Here is a 19,826-nt window from a genome sequence, read left to right as displayed (position 1 = left end):
ATAATCTATAGATTAACCGATTAATCGAAAAAATAATCTATAGATTAATCGACAGAAAAATAATCGTTAGCTGCAGCCTTAGATGACACCCAACTCTACATGCCCCTAAAGCTGACCAACATGTCATATTGTAGTCATCTGGAGGCGTGTCTTAAAGAAATCAAACAATGGATGTCCAGCAACTTTTTGCATCTTAACGCTAAGAAAACAGAAATGCTTAGTATTGGTCCTGCCAGACACCGGCACCTAGTTAGTAATACAATTACACAAAGCGACTCAGTAAGAAATCTCGGTAATATCTTCGACCCAACTCGGCGGGCACATCTGCGGTCCCTTCCAAGGTTTTTCGTTGTTCCCATTGGGTTGAGTTTTTTCTTTGTTGTCGCTTGTGCAGCCCTTTGAGACGTTCCTTTGTGACGAAGGACTACATAAGTAAACTTTGATTGATTGATTGATTGAGGAAAACAGCTATGATGGTTTTTTTTATTTAAACATAAAACGATGTAAAAATAATACAACTTTTTTTTAATCAATTAAATAATATATACAGTATTAGTTTAAAACTTTGTATTATAAACGTTTGTTGATAGTGTAACAATAACAGTTCAAGAGCGTGAACTGGAATTACATTTTTTGTCAATTAAATTCCTTATTGCCTGACATGCAGCATTAATACTTCTTAAAATCACCCATTGTAGATCTGCTTTTATCTAATCCAATTGCTTTCGTTCGTTTACATAATTTACCGAGGGCCAAGCGTTGCCAAACAGGGGACTTTTAACGACAGATGAGTGACTACGGGCAGTTACGCTTCCTGTTCCTCAGATAAATGTTCCATAGTAAAAAAATCAGATTATAAATACAGCACATGCACTGTTACATTCCTGCAAGATACTGTATGTTCATATATACATTTTCATGTGTTGTGCTACCTGTGCCCTCTCATCGTCATATTCCAGTAATCCCATCCCATCCAGCCTCTGTAGATCGATCCATCCTCTCCAAATCACACACACCCCATTCAAGATCATTGGGGCCTTTAAATGGACCTGCGAAAACACAGAAAGAAAAAAGTGTGTTTTTCATTCAGCATCAAGCATAGCAAAGGGGTTTGATTAGTTCCTACAAATCAAAATGTTAAAGTTGACTGCGGAGAAAAAGTTTTAAAAAGTGTTTTCAATGCAACTGAGTGCCTGCTGTCATTTTGTCATGAATTAGTACTATACTGAACAAGCAAAATTAATTCACTGTGTTCTAATTCTTGCTTTTTTTGTGTCCTGTCCAGCCACTCAGGCAAATCATATAGTTGATGTAGATGCCCATATTTGCTGTACAGATTTACTTTACAAAAGAAAAGTGTGGGATACCTCTCTTGGTGCCTTTTTTTATTTGACTTTAATAAATGGATTTACATTAATGATTAGTGCAGCTTGACCAGAGCAGGAGGGGATAGAGAGAGAAAAAAAGGAAGACGGGGGGGGGGGGGGGGAATTGCGGGGACAAGGGGGGATAAGACAAAGAGACAACAACAACAACAGAACAACATCAGCAAATACCCATCCATCTATTTTCTACCGCTTATTCCCTTTGGGGTCGCGGGGGCGCTGGAGCCTATCTTAGCTACAATCGGGCGGAAGGCGGGGTACACCCTGGACAAGTCGCCACCTCATCGCAGGGCCAACACAGATAGACAGACAACATTCACACTCACATTCACACACTAGGGCCAATTTAGTGTTGCCAATCAACCTATCCCCAGGTGCATGTCTTTGGAGGTGGGAGGAAGCCTGAGTACCTGGAGGCAACCCACGCAGTCACGGGGAGAACATGCAAACTCCACACAGAAAGATCCAGAGCCCGGGATTGAACCCAAGACTACTCAGGACCTTTGTATTGTGAGGCAAACGCACTAACCCCTCTTCCACCGTGCTGCCCCATCAGCAAATACGATATGTAAAAATAAGATATGAAAAGTAATAGCAAAGAAGCAGTTAGTGAAGTAAATATTAATAACATAGAAATGACAATGAACAGTATTACACTACAAATGGAGCATTCAAAATACCAGAACTAGCACTATTGATAAGGAATATTAACAATAATTACCTCTATAATCAACAATACAATTGTTTCGAATGCAGTGATACATATATGTAATGATAACGAAAGCAAATATAGACATACGCGCACAGCAGAGGACAAAGCACGGGAGAAGCAGGGGACAGCCAGCCCCCAAGCCAGCGAGAGACCACAACGCACACGAGCAAAAAGACGGGACACGCCGCCCTGAGGGGCCCAGAGACTCCCAGCAACCGGACGGGAAGACCACCCCCGCTCCACGAGCCCAACCCACCCCCGGACCCCCCACACTTTGTGGATTGTAAACACAATTGGATATAGTTTAATGCAGGGTTCCCCAACCTTTTTTCCACCAGAAACCCAGGGACAAGCCCGCTTCCAGACGGCGGCACTACATTGGGCGTGAAGGACGGCGCGGCAGAGCGCCAGGGCAGGCCCTGGCCAACAGCCGATAAAACAACCAACACGACAACAAACGAGAACGAAGCCGGCAAGACCGCCAGCCCCGGCAGCATGCGCTGCCACAATTCTTGCTTTAAGCAGGACAAAAAGACTCTTCAGATTCCTGGCAAAGTTTCAATGCAAAAGAAGAACTGTGTAGAAGTTGTTAGTTTTCAATCAAACACCTTGAAATTGGGCATGTATTTTTGATGTATGACAGTACATTTACTTCCATTGTTATACAGTTGAGGAAAGTGCCAAAAATTCAAAACATAACACTCAAATGCCCTTATATTTCAAACACATTGACAGAGAGATATTTGTCTGACTTTTTTCTCAATATCTTGACACAAAATAATGACTGGAATGTTCAGTAGCTAAATACACATAATATTATCTATGAACTGAAGTAGACAGGAGACACGAATTGTGTGTATATGCATGTTTTCAATCATAGGCGATTCATTGTTCTTTCTTACATCTCCAAACAGGCCAACATAAACACAAACCTGTTTTTTTTTTGTCTTTATCAAGGTAAACCAGAGTTTAGGAATGAATAAACAAAACCAAACACATACTGTATATGCTGTTTTTCTTGAAAACATTAGGCAGCTCCAGGTTATTTTTAAAGGAACCCATACAGGGACCTCTTTTTACCACAGCTACTCACACTGCACAGAAGATGTAGAGGGACCGCACCCCGAGAGGCTGTGGGTTTTTGTGTTTATTCCAGTGCATATGTGTGTGTGTGTGTGCGCATAAAAAAGGGAGGGAGGAAGGCAATTAGTGTGAGAGAGAGAGAGACATGGCGTCCACATCTTTGGGGCAGCATGAAACTTTAAATAGAAAACTTCATTTTGCTTGACAGGGAAAATACATGCATGTGTGTGTAGAGTGTGTGTATGTATGAGGGGAAAATATGCAGAAACGGTCCAACCACAGACTTCCTCTGAGAACCATGTCAACCCCCACATCCATTTGCCAAAACACACACACACACACACACACACACACACACACACACACACACACACACACACACACACACACACACACACACACACACACACACACACACACACACACACACACACACACACACAGCTTCGTTCTCAAAAACTGAATTGTTCTACATGCTGAGGCCAGGTTGCGTTGCTAGAATGTTAGTGTATCTCAGGCGTGTCAACTTTAAGACCTTCAGTGCAGATCTAACCCATCAAGCCTGGAAATAATGCATGTTTGGAGGGAGATAGAAGGGAACGAGGGAGTGCGGGAGTGCTTAGAGGGCGAACTATGGGTAAAGTTCTGTCCAACGTGACAATAAAGTTGGCTGCACAGAACAAACCACAGCCAGAGTGCGTACAACGTCAAGACAGAAAGCTGATCCTACATGAGGCTGTGAACATAGTCCTCACTTTTTGTACATTGATGGAACACAAGCAAATCTTTTGTTACCAAAACCTTTGAAATAAAACATATTTTAACTGAAAATGTGACTATCTCCTTCCCACTACTTCTTTGTTGACTCAAAAAGTAGCTATCCTCCATTTGTTAAACAAAAAAATAGGAATATAAATGAATTAACATTTACAGCACCACAACACATTGTTAAATGGGTCCTATGTAAAACCTGCTCAGTGGCCTTGTGGTTAGGGTGTCCGCCCTGCGATCGGTAGGTCGTGAGTTCAAACCCCGGCTGAGTCATACCAAAGAGTTGGAATAATCAAGGGTTGGAATTGGGGGTTAAATCACCAAAATGATTCCCGGGCGCGGCCACCGCTGCTGCCCACTGCTCCCCTCACCTCCCAGAGGGTAGAACAAGGGGATGGGTCAAACACAGAGAGTAATTTCACCACACCAACTGGGTGTGTGACTATCAGTGGTACTTTACCTTTAACCAACTTTTCTGACCTGTTGGTATCTGTATTTGGGATCCCCATAATTCCTGAAAATTTGAGGCATGGCGGAGATATTTATAAAACAATCCTGCCTTTTTTCAAACTTGCTCCAAACGAGCCGATTGGAATTCAAGACTTTACTGACGTATTTTGCCATAGTTACATCAGCGGATATCTTCATATATGGTTGAGGTCTACACAAAGAGCTTTGCGCGAGTCCGCCATTTCAATTCAGTTGTAGTCAATAAGTTCCTTATTTTTTCTACCCTCTTGTTGTGGGACAGACTGGCTCGTACATGCACATGTATCCTCCGCTGTTACCATTTCTCATACAAAGTAGCGGATAGTTCGAACTTATATCTGTCAGTAGACTCAAAATGAAAGCGCTAAAAACTACGACATGGCTGATGAGAAGAAGATGCAGTCGAACGAGGCTTGGCCTGTAGGAGGGCTTCAGCAAGTAAATAAGACTGCCCACACATTCTGAAGAGACAGTTAGAAAGCAACTTGAAGATTGTCTGTAAAACAAAATCTATGCATAATTTAGACCAAAGCACCACCATTACATGTTATGTGTAGACCACAAGGAAGTATTTTAAATGTAGGAAAAAAATAATATTTTGACTCCTTTAAATTGTCGAAGGAAGAAGCTTATCCCTGAAATGTACATACATATAAATAAATACCAAATTTAGTACAATCTGGCCTGTATCCTCTACCTTAGTGTTTTTTAACGCTGATGGACAAGCTAAGATGAACAAGATAAGCTACAAACCCCGTTTCCATATGAGTTGGGAAATTGTGTTAGATGTAAATATAAACGGAATACAATGATTTGCAAATAATTTTCAACCCATATTCAGTTGAATATGCTACAAAGACAACATATTTGATGTTCAAACTGATAAACTTTTTTTGTTGTTGCAAATAATCATGAACTTTAGAATTGGATGCCAGCAACACGTGACAAAGAAGTTGGGAAAGGTGGCAATAAATACTGATAAAGTTGAGGAATGCTCATCAAACACTTATTTGGAACATCCCACAAGTGAACAGGCAAATTGGGAACAGGTGGGTGCCATGATTGGGTATAAAAGTAGATTCTATGAAATGCTCAGTCATTCACAAACAAGGATGGGGCGAGGGTCACCACTTTGTCAACAAATGCGTGAGCAAATTGTTGAACAGTTTAAGAAAAACCTTTCTCAACCAGCTACTGCAAGGAATTTAGGGATTTCACCATCTACGGTCCGTAATATCATCAAAGGGTTCAGAGAATCTGGAGAAATCACTGCACGTAAGCAGCCAAGCCTGTGATCTTCGATCCCTCAGGCTGTACTGAATCAACAAGCGACATCAGTGTGTAAAGGATATCACCACATGGGCTCAGGAACACTTCAGAAACCCATTGTCAGTAACTACAGTTGGTCGCTACATCTGTAAGTGCAAGTTAAAACTCTCCTATGCAAGGCAAAAACCGTTTATCAACAACACCCAGAAACACCGTCGGCTTCGCTGGGCCTGAGCTCATCTAAGATGGACTGATACAAAGTGGAAAAGTTTTCTGTGGTCTGACGAGTCCACATTTCAAATTGTTTTTGGAAACTGTGGACGTTGTGTCCTCCGGACCAAAGAGGAAAAGAACCATCCGGATTGTTATAGGCGCAAAGTTGAAAAGCCAGCATCTGTGATGGTATGGGGGTGTATTAGTGCCCAAGACATGGGTAACTTACACATCTGTGAAGGCACCATTAATGCTGAAAGGTACATACACGTTTTGGCTTATTTCAGCAAGACAATGCCAAGCCACGTGTTACATCAACGTGGCTTCATAGTAGAAGAGTGTGGGTACTAGACTGGCCTGCCTGTAGTCCAGACCTGTCCCCAAATGAAAATGTGTGGCGCATTATGAAGCCTAAAATACCACAACGGAGAACAACTTAAGCTGTACATCAAGCAAGAATGGGAAATAATTCCACCTGAGAAGCTTAAAAAAATGTGTCTCCTCAGTTCCCAAATGTTTACTGAGTGTTGTCAAAAGGAAAGGCCATGTAACACAGTGGTGAACATGCCCTTTCCCAACTACTTTGGCACGTGTTGCAGCCATGAAATTCTAAGTTAATTATTATTTGCGAAAAAAAAACCAAAGTTTATGAGTTTGAACATAAAATATCTTGTCTTTGTAGTGCATTCAATTGAATATGGGTTGAAAAGGATTTGCAAATCATTGTATTCCGTTTATATTTACATCTAACACAATTTCCCAACTCATATGGAAACGGGGTTTGTAGCTTATCTTGTTCATCTTAGCTTGTCCATCAGCGTTAAAAAACACTAAGGTAGAGGATACAGGCCAGATTGTACTAAATTTGGTATTTAAAGGTCCAAAATACATTGGTACCTTGGTTTTCGTGTGCTCCAGTTTTCGTATGATTTGGTTTTTGACAAAATGTCACTCCGGTTTTCAAACACTGTCTCAATTGTCATACAGCCAAACTTTGCACGTAACAAACTAGTCCGTTTGTGTCACGGACTAGCATGTTGGCAGTAGGCATGACCCCAGGATGCAGAGACAGGACATAATGTGCAGTTGAAAATGGTACTTTAATTATCTTGGCAGCAACAGCAACATGAAAAATGCAAACAATAGCAACAGCAAATACAACACAGCAACACACTAAACAATGAACTCGCCCCGTCTGAGACGTGGCGCTGGCATATAAAGCACCCCAATGGTGACAGACAACAAGCGTGTGCCCTAATCACCAAACGGAGGCAGGTATGTCAAATAGCGCCCCACACTGGCTGTGGGAAGTACACAGGAAGTGGAAAAACCGGAAGGAAGTAGCGTTGACACACTTTTATTGAGTATGACTGCAAAAAAGGAACCATAGGGCCAAAGAAAGATGCAAGTTTCAGAACTTGGATAAAGAAGGTAAAAAATGTAACAATTTAAAAAATAACTAGTAACCAAGTACGAGTTTGGCTCTCCCCTTCTCCTTTTCCACTCATTGTCATCTTCGCCAACAAGTATTAAATCAAAGTTGAAATACCAGTATAATGGAAACACAATTTGCCCCTCCATTGAAGCTGTTATCATGTGTCTGATTTATGACACCAAAGGATTTACAAAATTTGCTAGTAAATAGATACGATCAAAATAGAATCAATCTCACAGAGATTCCCGAGCCATTTTGAGTTACTGCGCAAGCCAGTCACGTGATCCGTGACGTAGAGATGGGAACTACAGCTCCCTTCCCCATCAACAACAATGCTAATCAAGCACTCTTTGTTAGCCAACATCGATAACTTTGGGGAAAATCATGTTCAAAAACCTTATATCTTTGAGCCCAAACGCAAGGGGCATGAGCAATAAGTTTTAGAAGCCGAGTGCTAAACGGATGTAGCTTTATTGAAACACTATAGCATCAGCAGCATTGCTAGGTGCTAAACATACAAACTAACCATAATAAAAAAAAACCTTACTGTAATACTTAACCCTTGTATTATGTTAAGGGTCAATTTGACCCATTTCAGTTTTTGTGTTGATCAAAGTACTGGTTATCCTTTCTTTTTCTTGCTGACATTTGGTGACTTTTCCTCATCTAGGGTCATGAACAGGTGTGTAAAATCTGGACACTTTGATGTGTAGTGGAATGTCTGTCTCGAGAGTTGTATACAAAGATGATGTTGCGGGTCATTTTGACCCAGACGCTTTGATGTGGGTAAACAGCTGTTCAGATCCAAAATAAACATGTTTCTATTATGTACTTTTTACTTTGATGTACAATTGTTTGTAGTTTGATTGCCTCTGAGTCCCAGAGCCAGGTGTGTGAAGAGAGGGAACTTTCTCACACTTGTCCTTGTCACTGTTCTCATGTCATCTCTTTGACAAACTCACCAAAAATGAGCTCCAGAATGATGACATCTGAGGAGGCTTTATCACTGATTTTTAACGGGATAGTGATGTAGAGGAAGAGATTCCAGAAACAGAGGATTTTTCAGAGACAGAGGACAATGTTATTGTTGATCCAGATTGTCAATTTTCCTACGATGAGGAGGATTCAGAGGACGAGTCTGCCGTTGTTCCTCCAACAGATGAAAACCAAGGAATGCAGCAATCATCATCCACAGAGGGGACATGGGCATCTAAGGACGGTAATATAAAATGGTCAACAACACCACACCCAAGCCGAGGCAGACTATCATCCTCCAATGTGATCAAAATGACTCCCGGTCCTACAAGATTTGCTGTCACACGAGTTGATGAGATTCAATCAGCATTTCAGCTCTTCATATCCCCACCAATAGAGGATTATACTGGAAATTACCAACTTGGAGGGGAGACGTGTGTTTCAAGAGAAATGGAAGCCACTGGATCAGACTGACTTGCATGCTTACATTGGAGTTCTGTTATTAGTTGGAGTGTACAGGTCAAAGGGAGAAGCCACTGCAAGTCTATAGAATGAAGAGAATGGAAGGCCAATCTTTCGTGCAACAATGTCTCTGGAGACATTCCACATGATATCTCGTGTGATCCGCTTTGACAACCGCGACACCAGAGCTGGTCGACGTGAAAGAGACAAACTAGCTGCGATCAGAGATGTGTGGGATAAATGGGTTAAAAATGTACCTTTGTTGTACAATCCTGGTCCACATGTTACTGTAGATGAGCGCCTTGTTCCATTCAGGGGGCGCTGTCCTTTCCGACAGTACATGCCCAACAAGCCCGCCAAGTATGGCATCAAAATATGGGCAGCCTGTGATGCAAAATCCAGCTAAGCATGGAATATGCAAGTATACACTGGAAAGCTACCTGGAGGAACATCTGAGAAGAATCAGGAGATGTGTGTGGTGCACCACACCATCATGTGGAGCATTGAAAATGTTGAAGAAAATTTGGAGAACATTGAAAATGTTGAAGTTCGCTGGGATGAAGTTAAAGTTGAAGTTAAAGTATTTCTTAAATATAGTGTTGGAATTAAAAATGTATTGTATGTCACTTTTCTAAATGTTTATATAACCTAAAATAAAGTTGTTATTGGTTTAACCTGTTTTCTTGACTGTTTTGAGTGCATTTACACAGTACGGGTCAAAATGACCCGCAACATAATCAATGTCATTTTTTTTCAACATAATACAAGGGTTAAACTCTTGCTGGGACGCCGACTGAAGGGACGCTCACATAATCACATTTAGAGAATCAATCGCCATCCTCACGAAGGGTTAAAAAATAGTTGCCGCAACTAGCGTCTTTTTCACCATCTCAGGGGATATCAAAGTCCACCAGCCTCCCAGTCCATGACCACATGTGTCTACTACCAGGTGAGAGATGCATGAATTATAATCTCGAAATACATTTGACCAAGTTTGAGCTTGGCTGATTGCCATTGAGGGTTAAATCTTTTTTGTTTCGTATTTCAACGTGCTGCATAGCTTTCCCCATGCTTCCTGTGACGGCCTGCTTTTCGTGCACTTCCCTACTTAAGATTTTTTGTTGCGTTTTCCCTCGTAAAAAGTTTTTTACATTCACTTCGCCTGCTGTCTCTGCTTTCTGCCGTCCAGACCAACAACATCCAAGTAAACCGTATCAGATGTATTATATCTCCTATAATACATTTTTTTTGCAAAAAACACACTGTGTTCTAAATGATTATATTTTCATCTCCTCCTCTCAGTATTGTGAGCATGCTAATAATCAGCATACATTCTGCATTTACATGAAGACAGACACGCTAAAACAGGTGTTCTTCACCTCTTTGTCCTCGGGGCCCAACTTTTCCAATACTGAGGGCCCCGGGGCGCAATCAAATAGTAGCACTGAATTAGTAATCCTACACTTAATTTTAATCTTATTCAATAAATATATATGAAACCATATGTTAATCACAAAGATTATTATTCATTTAACCCATAAACCTTAGGCTTAAGGCTAATTAGAAAAATAAATACCAACCAAATAAACTGCATAAATAGAGGCTCATAAATAACTGGCGGAAAAGACATTTACATACAATTATGTTGTGCTAAAATAAATTCAAATGGAATATATTTCTTAACTAAACTGTCAATAAAATTAAAGTGCAAATGAAAATACAACTTCACCACTTTAGTCATAATTTTTGCGCCAAAGAACCTTCTCTATGACTTTAGCTCAAGACGTCTTCTGTTTGTTTGAGATTGTCATGGTCCTGTGTTCGATTCCCGGGATCGGGATCTTTCTGTGTGGAGTTTGCATGTTCTCCCCGTGACTTTGTGGGTTCTCTGCAAGTACTCCGGCTTCCTCCCATCTCCAAAAACATGCACATGCACCGGTGATTGGCAACACTAAATTGTCCCTAGTATGTGAATGTGGTCTGTCTATCTGTGTTGGCCCTGCGATGAGGTGGCAACTTGTCCAGGGTGTACACTGCCTTCCGCCCAAGAGCAGCCCCCAGCAACCCCGAAAGGGAGAAGTGGTAGAAAATGGATGGATGGATAGATGTTATTACTGGTGGTAAAGTGTATTACAACTGAGTACTACAGCTGAGAAACAGATATTTTTGCGGCCCAATATGGGCCCTATGGCAAAAAAACGCTAAATGGATTCTAATTAGCTCATTTGAGAGACCCAATCCTCTGCGCACAACCTTACATCAGCTTTGTGTGCGCTATCAAGTTTGCACTTTCTTTTCACATAGAGAATAATGAAAATAATATTAACTGTACATATAATCTTCTATTCCTGGTAAGTGTTAGGAGAACAGGCCCAAAGTTACAAATGTTGTTTTCCAGGCCTACCACAAAAAAAAAACTCCAAATAAACTAGAATTATTCATCTTACTAAGACTTTTTGGACGATTCTGTGCATCCGATTTAATGCAAGTTTGAAGGAACAGTCTCTTTCCTGTTCCAGCATGACTGTGCCTCAAGTGTACAAAGCAAGATCCATGAAGGGATAACTCATGCTTGGATGGGTTTATTATCAGTGAATCTGAGAGTCCTGAACTCAAGTACTCAACCCTATCAAACATCTTTGGTGTGAACCAGAACACAGATTGTGAAACAGGACTTCTTGTCCAACACTAAACAAGTCACATCTGACCTTAAAAATTGTCTTCTTCAATACCAAGGTCCGGCTGGCTAAGATGTATGACGGAATATTGGTATTATGTGATCGGTGAAATTTTTAATACTTTTTCTTTGGTAATTGAAGATTAAAACAAATCCTCTAAGCGGACTATTTGGGGTAGCCCCTCTGTCATCTTCTTTTAGCAAATCCAAAAATAACTTGGTAGCACTTACAAAACCCAAAACCAGTGAAGTTGGCACATTGTGTAAATCGTAAATAAAAACAAAATACAATAATTTGCAAATCCTTTTTAAACTATATTCAATTGAATAGACTGCAAAGACAAGATACTTAACGTTCGAACTGAGAAATTATTTTTTTTGCAAATATTAGCTCATTTAGAATTTGATGCCTGCAACATGTTTCAAAAAAGCTGGCACAAGTGGCAAAAAAGACTGAGAAAGTTGAGGAATGCTCATCAAACACTTATTTGGAACATCCCACAGGTGAACAAGCTAATTGGGAACAGGTGGGTGCTATGATTGGGTATAAAAGCAGCTTCCATGAAATGCTCAGTCATTCACAAAGCAGGATGGGGTGAGGGTCACCACTTTGTGAACAAATGCGTAAGCAAATTGTCAAACAGTTTAAGAACAACATTTTTCAACGAGCTATTGCAAGGAATTTAGGGATTTCACCATCTACGGTCCGTAATATCATCAAAAGGTTCAGAGAATCTGCAGAAATCCCTGCACATAAGCGTCAATGTCCGTGACCTTCGATCCCTCACTGCATCAAAAAGCGACATCAGTGTGTAAAGGATATCACCACATGGGCTCAGGAACACTTCAGAAAACCACTGTCAGTAACTACAGGTCATCGTTACATCTGTAAGTCCAAGTTAAAACTCTACTATGCAAAGCGAAAGCCATTTATCAACAACACCCAGAAACTCCGCCGGGTTTGCTGGACCCGAGCTCATCTAAGATGGACTGATGCAAAGTGGAAAAGTGTTCTGTGGCCTGATGAGTCCACATTTCAAATTGTTTTTAGAAACTGTGGACGTCGTGTCCTCTGGACCAAAGAGGAAAAGAACCATCCGGACTGTTATAGGTGCAAAGTTCAAAAGCCAGCATCTGTGATGGTATGGGGGTATATCAGTGCCCAAGGCATGGGTAACTTAACTTACACATCTGTGAAGGCTCAATTAATGCCGAAAGGTACATACAGGTTTTGGAGCAACATATGTTGCCATCCAAGCAACGTCTTTTTCATGGACGCCCCTGCTTATTTCAGCAAGACAATGCCAAGCCACATTCTGCACGTGTTACAACAGCGTGGCTTCGCAGTAAAAGAGTGCATATATCAAAAACTCAATAAACGAATGTTTTAAAAAATGCTATTCTTCATAAATGGTGAACATTTTTGAAAATGTTCCTATAAAATTGTGAACCAGACCCCATGTCTATATTTGAATACAAACATGGGGTCTGGTTCAAATATAGAGATGAGGGTCTTTAATTTGACCTGCAGCTATACTCTGTCTCAAAGTGTTAACATGTGCTCAATGTTTCCTTACCATTATTGCTATCTTGTCTATTACCTTTGTTGGTATATTCCTTATTCCTACATTGTTGGTACAAATTATTGTTACAGTGTAATAATTATTGTTACCTGTGGTAATGCCACTATGATACAACATCTGTATTATAATCCTTGAACAAAGTAACAGTGAAACTCATGTGAATAATCACTGAATGGAGAACTGGGGGTGGGATTAAATAAATTATCTTCTTCCCACTCTCTTTCAGGCAAAACTGGACAATTATGCATTACATACTATTTATTACCTTTTGCACTATATTAATTTATATTATTATGTGTTGTCAACTTTGTACTTTTTTATGTAATTGCCTGAAATAAATAAATAAATAAATGGGAAAAAAAAGAAACAAAAAATCTGTCTAACTGATAGGAGATCAGTGATTAAAGTTATTGCTCTTAATTTATTAAAATATTAGACAACATTAAATACTTTACTAGCTACTGTCCAGTCACAGCAGCAGTCTTTTCGGCGACGTTCACACTGCAGTGTCAGATGTCCAATTAATTTTTTTTTTGTCAAATCCGATTTTTTCAGTGGCCGTTCACATTACAAAAAAAAAAAAGCGATTTCTACATGAATGCAATCTGACCCGCATGCGGACATGATGTCATGACTTTGCACGCACTGCAGTGTTTATAAAAGTAAACATGGCTTTCACTTGAGTCGGCCTCGTTATTGGCGAAATTGTAGCAATTTCAAGGATTTTGTGCAATCAAACTTAACATTTTCTGAACCGAATTATAGCGCGTAGAAGATTAAGAAGGAAGAGGACAATTATTTTGGCCTTTGCAGTTTTACGGGATATTTTGCTTCGATGTCTGCTTTAAGAGCACATTGAGGACACATTGCATATATATCCGATTTATATAAACATACGAAAGAGGCCTGGGACGGGTATATGAAAATGAATGGCACTGCTCACACGGACATGAACAATTCCAATACAGGTTGCATATGGGCAAACAAATCAGAATTGGCCTGCAGTGTGAACAATGGTTTTGGGAGCATTAATGTGTAACACATAAGTGGAGGGAAGTGTTGGCACAGTTTTTCTGATTCAATCTCATGCCCACCATTCAGTCAGCAACGCCCATGAGCTCTGAAAACTCAATGAGCATCTTTGTTTTTCTTACAAAATTTCATGTTTTGCGTAGGTTTTCTACTTTGTGTTGTGAGAGTCTGACTTATAGCTAACGTTGTGCTGCAACAATGTTATGAGGAAGTCTTGCGGCAACTGATCAGCAGTCAGAATGACACACAACACATGGTCTTTCTTTCTTTCTTTCCAATGACGGATTCAAGTATTTGTAACATTAATCATCCCCTATTCAAACACGCACTGCAACGCTCTCACAGCCAGCGACATGAACATGATACCGACATAGTACTGATGGCACCATGTCATTTCAAATGTTTGCATGATAAAACAGACTGGTCAATTGGCAACCATTATAAAATACTGTGCATGGAAAGTACTGTATTTTACTTTAAGACAAAACAAAATCACCCATTTAGTTTCAGAGATCCGCATTCTCTTTTTTACCAAAGTCAAAGAGCAATAATAGCCAAAGACTAAGGAAGCATACTTTTAATTCTGGTCTATTATATTCTTTCCTCCTAACAGCTAGTGCCCTGTGCAGTGGATGTTTTTGTTTTGCATAACATTTTCCCCCCTATATTGTCTTTCTAAAAGCAATTTTCATATGTTTTCCATTGAAAAATAATTGTACAATGGTTTCACTGGTAGTTTTTATTACCACTGTGAGTCTGTACACACTCTTTGTGTGCACTATTGTTCGGCTTTCACAGACATGCAAATGTCATGCAAATGTACAGGAGAACTCATTAAAGTTAGGACGTGAAGTAAAAGCTGGTGTGTAAATGCAGTATATCCTCCTTAGAACCAGTGTCCTCTGCAGTGGACATTTTTTTTGGTCTATTTCTTTTTTCAGAGTTACAAATAAATTGCCCTGTTATACAAAACACAAGTGTCCACTGCAGAGGACACTGGTTCTTAGGCTATGACATTGCTTTATCTGTTTTTATATCTACAGGGCGCTTAAGCCTGACCATATCGTAGATATTTGGGGAGAGAATCACAGAGTAATTCAATACTTAATATATTGAAATAAGTACATGCAGTATACTTTTTCTGCTTTTAAGGCGTGGCGTAGTAACCACAGTGATTATATATCACATATTTTAAAAGCGTGTGTCTGAGTTTTGACTTTGAGTATAATTTTGGATAATGTACTCCAATGTATTGTGTACGTATTACAAATGTCAAGCTATAGAAACATTTAATCGCACCTAATCACATTTTGTCCATAATTAACTTAGAATTAATTGTGATTAATATCAAACAGAATGTTTCATCTTTAATAAAACATGTACACCCAAGATGGGACAGGACAATTGGTTGTATTTATGTATATTTATTTATTTATATGATTGTTTTTTAAAGGCCTACTGAAACCCACTACTACCGACCACGCAGTCTGATAGTTTATATATCAATGATGAAATCTTAACATTGCAACACATGCTAATACGGCCGGGTTAACTTATAAAGTGCAATTTTAAATTTCCCGCTAAACTTCCGGTTGAAAACGGCTTTGGATGATGACGTATGCGCGTGACGTAGCCAGTGAAACAGAAGTATCGGTACCCCATTGAAAACAATACAAAATAGCTCTGTTTACATCTCATAATTCCACAGTATTCTGGACATCTGCGTTGGTGAATCTTTTGCAATTTGTTTAATGAACAATGGAGACTGCAAAGAAGAAAGTTGTAGGTGGGATCGGTGTATTAGCGGCTGGCTGTAGCAACACAACAAGGAGGACTTACTTGGATAGCAGACGCGCTAGCCGACGCTAGCCGCCAACCGCATCTGTGATCGGGTGAAGTCCTTCGTCGCGCCGTCGATCGCTGGAACGCAGGTGAGCACGGGTGTTGATGAGCAGATGAGGGCTGGCTGGCGTAGGTGGAGCGCTAATGTTTTTATCATAGCTCTGTGAGGTCCGGTTGCTAAGTTGCTAAGCTAGCTTCAGCGTCGTTAGCAACAGCATTGTTAAGCTTTGCCAGGCTGACAATTATTAACCGTGTAGTTACATGTACATGGTTTAATAGTATTGTTGATCTTCTGTCCATCCTTCTAGTCAGGGATTTATTTATTATGTTTCTATTTGCATTTGAGCCAGATGCTATCACGTTAGCTCAGTAGCTAAAGAGCTTCGCCGATGTATTGTCGTGGAGATAAAAGTCACTGTGAATGTCCATTTCGCGTTCTCGACTGTCATTTTCAAGAGGATATAGTATCCGAGGTGGTTTAAAATACAAATCCGTGATCCACAATAGAAAAAGGAGAGAGTGTGGAATCCAATGAGCCAGCTTGTACCTAAGTTACGGTCAGAGCGAAAAAATATATCTTTTGCACTGCATTCTAGTCCGTCACTCTAACGTTCCTCATCCACGAATCTTTCATCCTCGCTCAAATTAATGGGTAATCGTCGCTTTCTCTGTCCGAATCGCTCTAGCTGCGTTGAAAACAATAGGAAAATATGAGGAGGCGAACAACTGACTACGTCACGCTACTTCCGGTAGGGGCAAGGCTTTTTTTTATCAGAGACCAAAAGTTGCGAACTTTATCGTCGTTGTTCTATACTAAATCCTTTCAGCAAAAATATGGCAATATCGCGAAATGATCAAGTACGACACATAGAATGGATCTGCTATCCCCGTTTAAATAAAAAAAATTCATTTCAGTAGGCCTTTAACATATGAACACAAAGTGCACACAAACACATGAACACTCAGACGCAATAACTTTTCCACCTTGAGTCTAATCTAGTCCATCCTTCCATTTTCTACCGCTTGTCCCGTTCGGGGTCGCGGGGGGTGCTGGAGCCTATCTCAGCTGCTTCGGGCGGAAGGCGGGGTACACCCTGGACAAGTCGCCACCTCATATTTTATTAAATTGCCTCCCCTATACCTCACACTGTCTCATCACTTGTTTGCCAGTCTGGGCTGGGATGTAGCCGCACATGCGTCATTTGCGTGCTTGTGTTTGGAGGCGCAATAAACAGGAAATATCAGGAAATCAAACCCAAATAAGCAACCATATGTTCAAAAGCAAGCCCAAGAATCACGACCCGCCAGTGACAAACTTTAAAACTTCAGAAATGATCAAAAATAATTGTGTTGCTAAAGGAAACTTATAAATTGTTATTATCGTGTTAATTTTGACAACCCTTGTCGCTATATAGTTGTTGAAGAGCAATCACATGACAATCATTTCATGACTTGGCTACACTGCGACCATGCAGGTGTGCACATGTCTATGTTTGTCAAAAATGCCCTAACTGTTTCCCACCCTCCAAAGCTGTATTAATACTTAATGTTGGTGTATCGATAAAGGGTCCAGATAACAATATGATGTATCGAATATTAACACTGCTCTACAGGATAATAAATATATACTGTTGTAGAAACTATACAATGACTACTATAAGTTATATTCAAGTTTCATTTGTATAATATTTTCCATTGAGGAGATATAAAAACACGGTTGATTTGAGGGGTATTCACATTTGTGAGACACTGTGTATATTGTCTCATGTCTGAATTCATTTATTCTGCTTCAATTTTGAGGTCAAAAAGGACCATAGACAGTTGTGTGTATGTGTGTGTCAGCACGCCTCCGTCACTTACGAGAAGAGAAAGACTCGTCTAAAGGAATGCAGCTGACACACTCATGCTAGATCTCACACCAGATGGACCTCTCACTGCACATTGTGTCACTGTCAGTTGTTTGTGAATATCACTGTCAAAATAACACACCACATCACTGCCTCTGCTTGTAGCGCAATACAGTCCAACACAGTCAAGCGAGGAGGATGTGGGCTGTTTGTGTGCTGCAGTGCATTGTGGGAATGGGTATGGTCATTGATCTGAAGCGGATGTGTTTAGCGGTACCCTTGTGTTTGCTCAAAGAGAGGCACTGACAGCAGCAGTAGCATAGGGAAGCAATTAGTGGGGAGACTTTGATGATATCACTGATTGACTAAAAAAACACACATTTCTTATATGACACTATAGGCCATTATGAGAACGGATATATACAGTATATGTATATATGTATGCATCATTTAGTGATCAATAATGCAAAATATATACAACATTAAACATTTTAATTAACGTCTGTACCTAATTAAAAGATCCACATCGATCATTCTGCCACACAGTACCTCAATGCTAACAAGGTGAAATTCAACGACTCTCATTGGCGTTGACAGCAGGATTGCTCCTTTGCATCTCAAAAGTTGTTTTTCTCACTACGATAGGGCGGAACCCTCCTTGCCCTGGCACACCCTCCTGGTGTTGGAGTATAAATATTTGGGATTTTGGCACCAGCCGCTGGACTAGATCTGGCCAATCTGAGTCTATGAGCAAGAACTGATGAAGCCTACTCGGATGAGAGGTGAAACGTCTTCTACGACCCATGACACTGCTCATTTACCGGAGAAGCAAGCTAGCGCTAGCTAACTTAAATGCTAACATGAAAACAAGAGACATTAACGTATTTCTCCATTAAAAAAACGACATTCCCCACTCTAAATGTGTATGAACACATTACTGTCTGAGCAACTAGGATAATATTAATTTTTTTTGTGCACAAAAAAACTACAGGCTGTGCTTTCTTAGAAATTTGCATGACGGCACAATAACTGGACGTGACGCACCCAACACACGTTTCTTTCTTTATCATTAAAAACACTAAAACTTTTACAAATTAAAAAAGAAAAAGATGAACACATTTAAAACATTCAAATACAAGTAATAATAGTTCTTAAGTAGCCAGAACAATATTGTTATACAACATATTTACTCTGTTAAGAAAGTATATTGTGTGGGTATTTATTTATTGTATTTAACTTTTTTTTTTTTTTTATAAAAAATGGTTTTGAGTGTGTATGAGTGCTAATACCGTGATCATAATGATAACGGTGATCATTTTGGTGACAATAACTGTGGTATGAAATATTAATATCGTCTCATCCTAAGTATATACAGCAAAACAAAAGCAATGTTGTTCATTTGTTCAATGTACTTTTGGAAATTAAATTTTTGATTTCACATTGAAATCTTTTTTTTTTTTTTTTTAAACAACAAAAGATTATCAAGACTATCCATTCATCTTCTTCCACTTATCTGAGGTTGGATTGCGGTGGCAGCAGCCTAAGCAGAGAAGCCAAGCCTTTCGTCTCCTCAGCTCCCCGACGGAGTAAACTCATTTCGTCCGCTTGTACCTGTAATCTTGTCCTTTCGGTCATAACCCAAAACTCATGACCATAGGTGAGGATAGGAATGTAGATCGACCGGTAAATTGAGAGCTTTGCCTTCCAGCTCAGCTCCTTCTTCACCACAACAGATGGTAAAATATATCCAATCTGTGTCACTTGAGGGCAAAAAAATCAAATTGGGTGTGCAGCATAAACGGGGGCCCATGAGTCTACAATAAAGGTAAAAGTGATATTAAATGTTCATTATATTTTGTATGATTTAAATGTATTTCGCATTGTTTTCTGCATGTCAAATTACAATTATCTTCTATGAAATATGCTTTCTGTTAATATTTTTGGGCACACAAACTGGATTAATACATTTGCATTGATTCTTGTGGGAAAAATTGCTTGGGTTTTTATACAATTTGCTCTTCGTTGGACCTTTTGGAACAGATTACAATGAA

The 19,826-nt window shown here is 39.9% G+C and overlaps 1 protein-coding gene across 3 annotated transcripts in view; it reads right to left on the bottom strand.

The window, feature by feature from the left end:
* The window catches only part of cbfb (core-binding factor subunit beta), a 51,584-nt gene that overhangs the window by 18,383 nt on the left and 13,375 nt on the right, over window positions 1–19,826 (bottom strand). For all 3 annotated transcript variants that reach the window (XM_062035831.1, XM_062035830.1, XM_062035829.1), the window contains exon 4: window positions 933–1,049. In XM_062035831.1, the coding sequence (XP_061891815.1) occupies window positions 933–1,049 (117 nt within the window). The remainder of the gene's footprint in view (window positions 1–932; window positions 1,050–19,826) is intronic.

The sequence above is a fragment of the Entelurus aequoreus genome, linkage group LG24, assembly GCF_033978785.1.
Source record: "Entelurus aequoreus isolate RoL-2023_Sb linkage group LG24, RoL_Eaeq_v1.1, whole genome shotgun sequence".
Taxonomy (NCBI): Eukaryota; Metazoa; Chordata; class Actinopteri; order Syngnathiformes; family Syngnathidae; genus Entelurus; species Entelurus aequoreus.
This window is presented reverse-complemented; position numbering and strand designations above follow the sequence as displayed.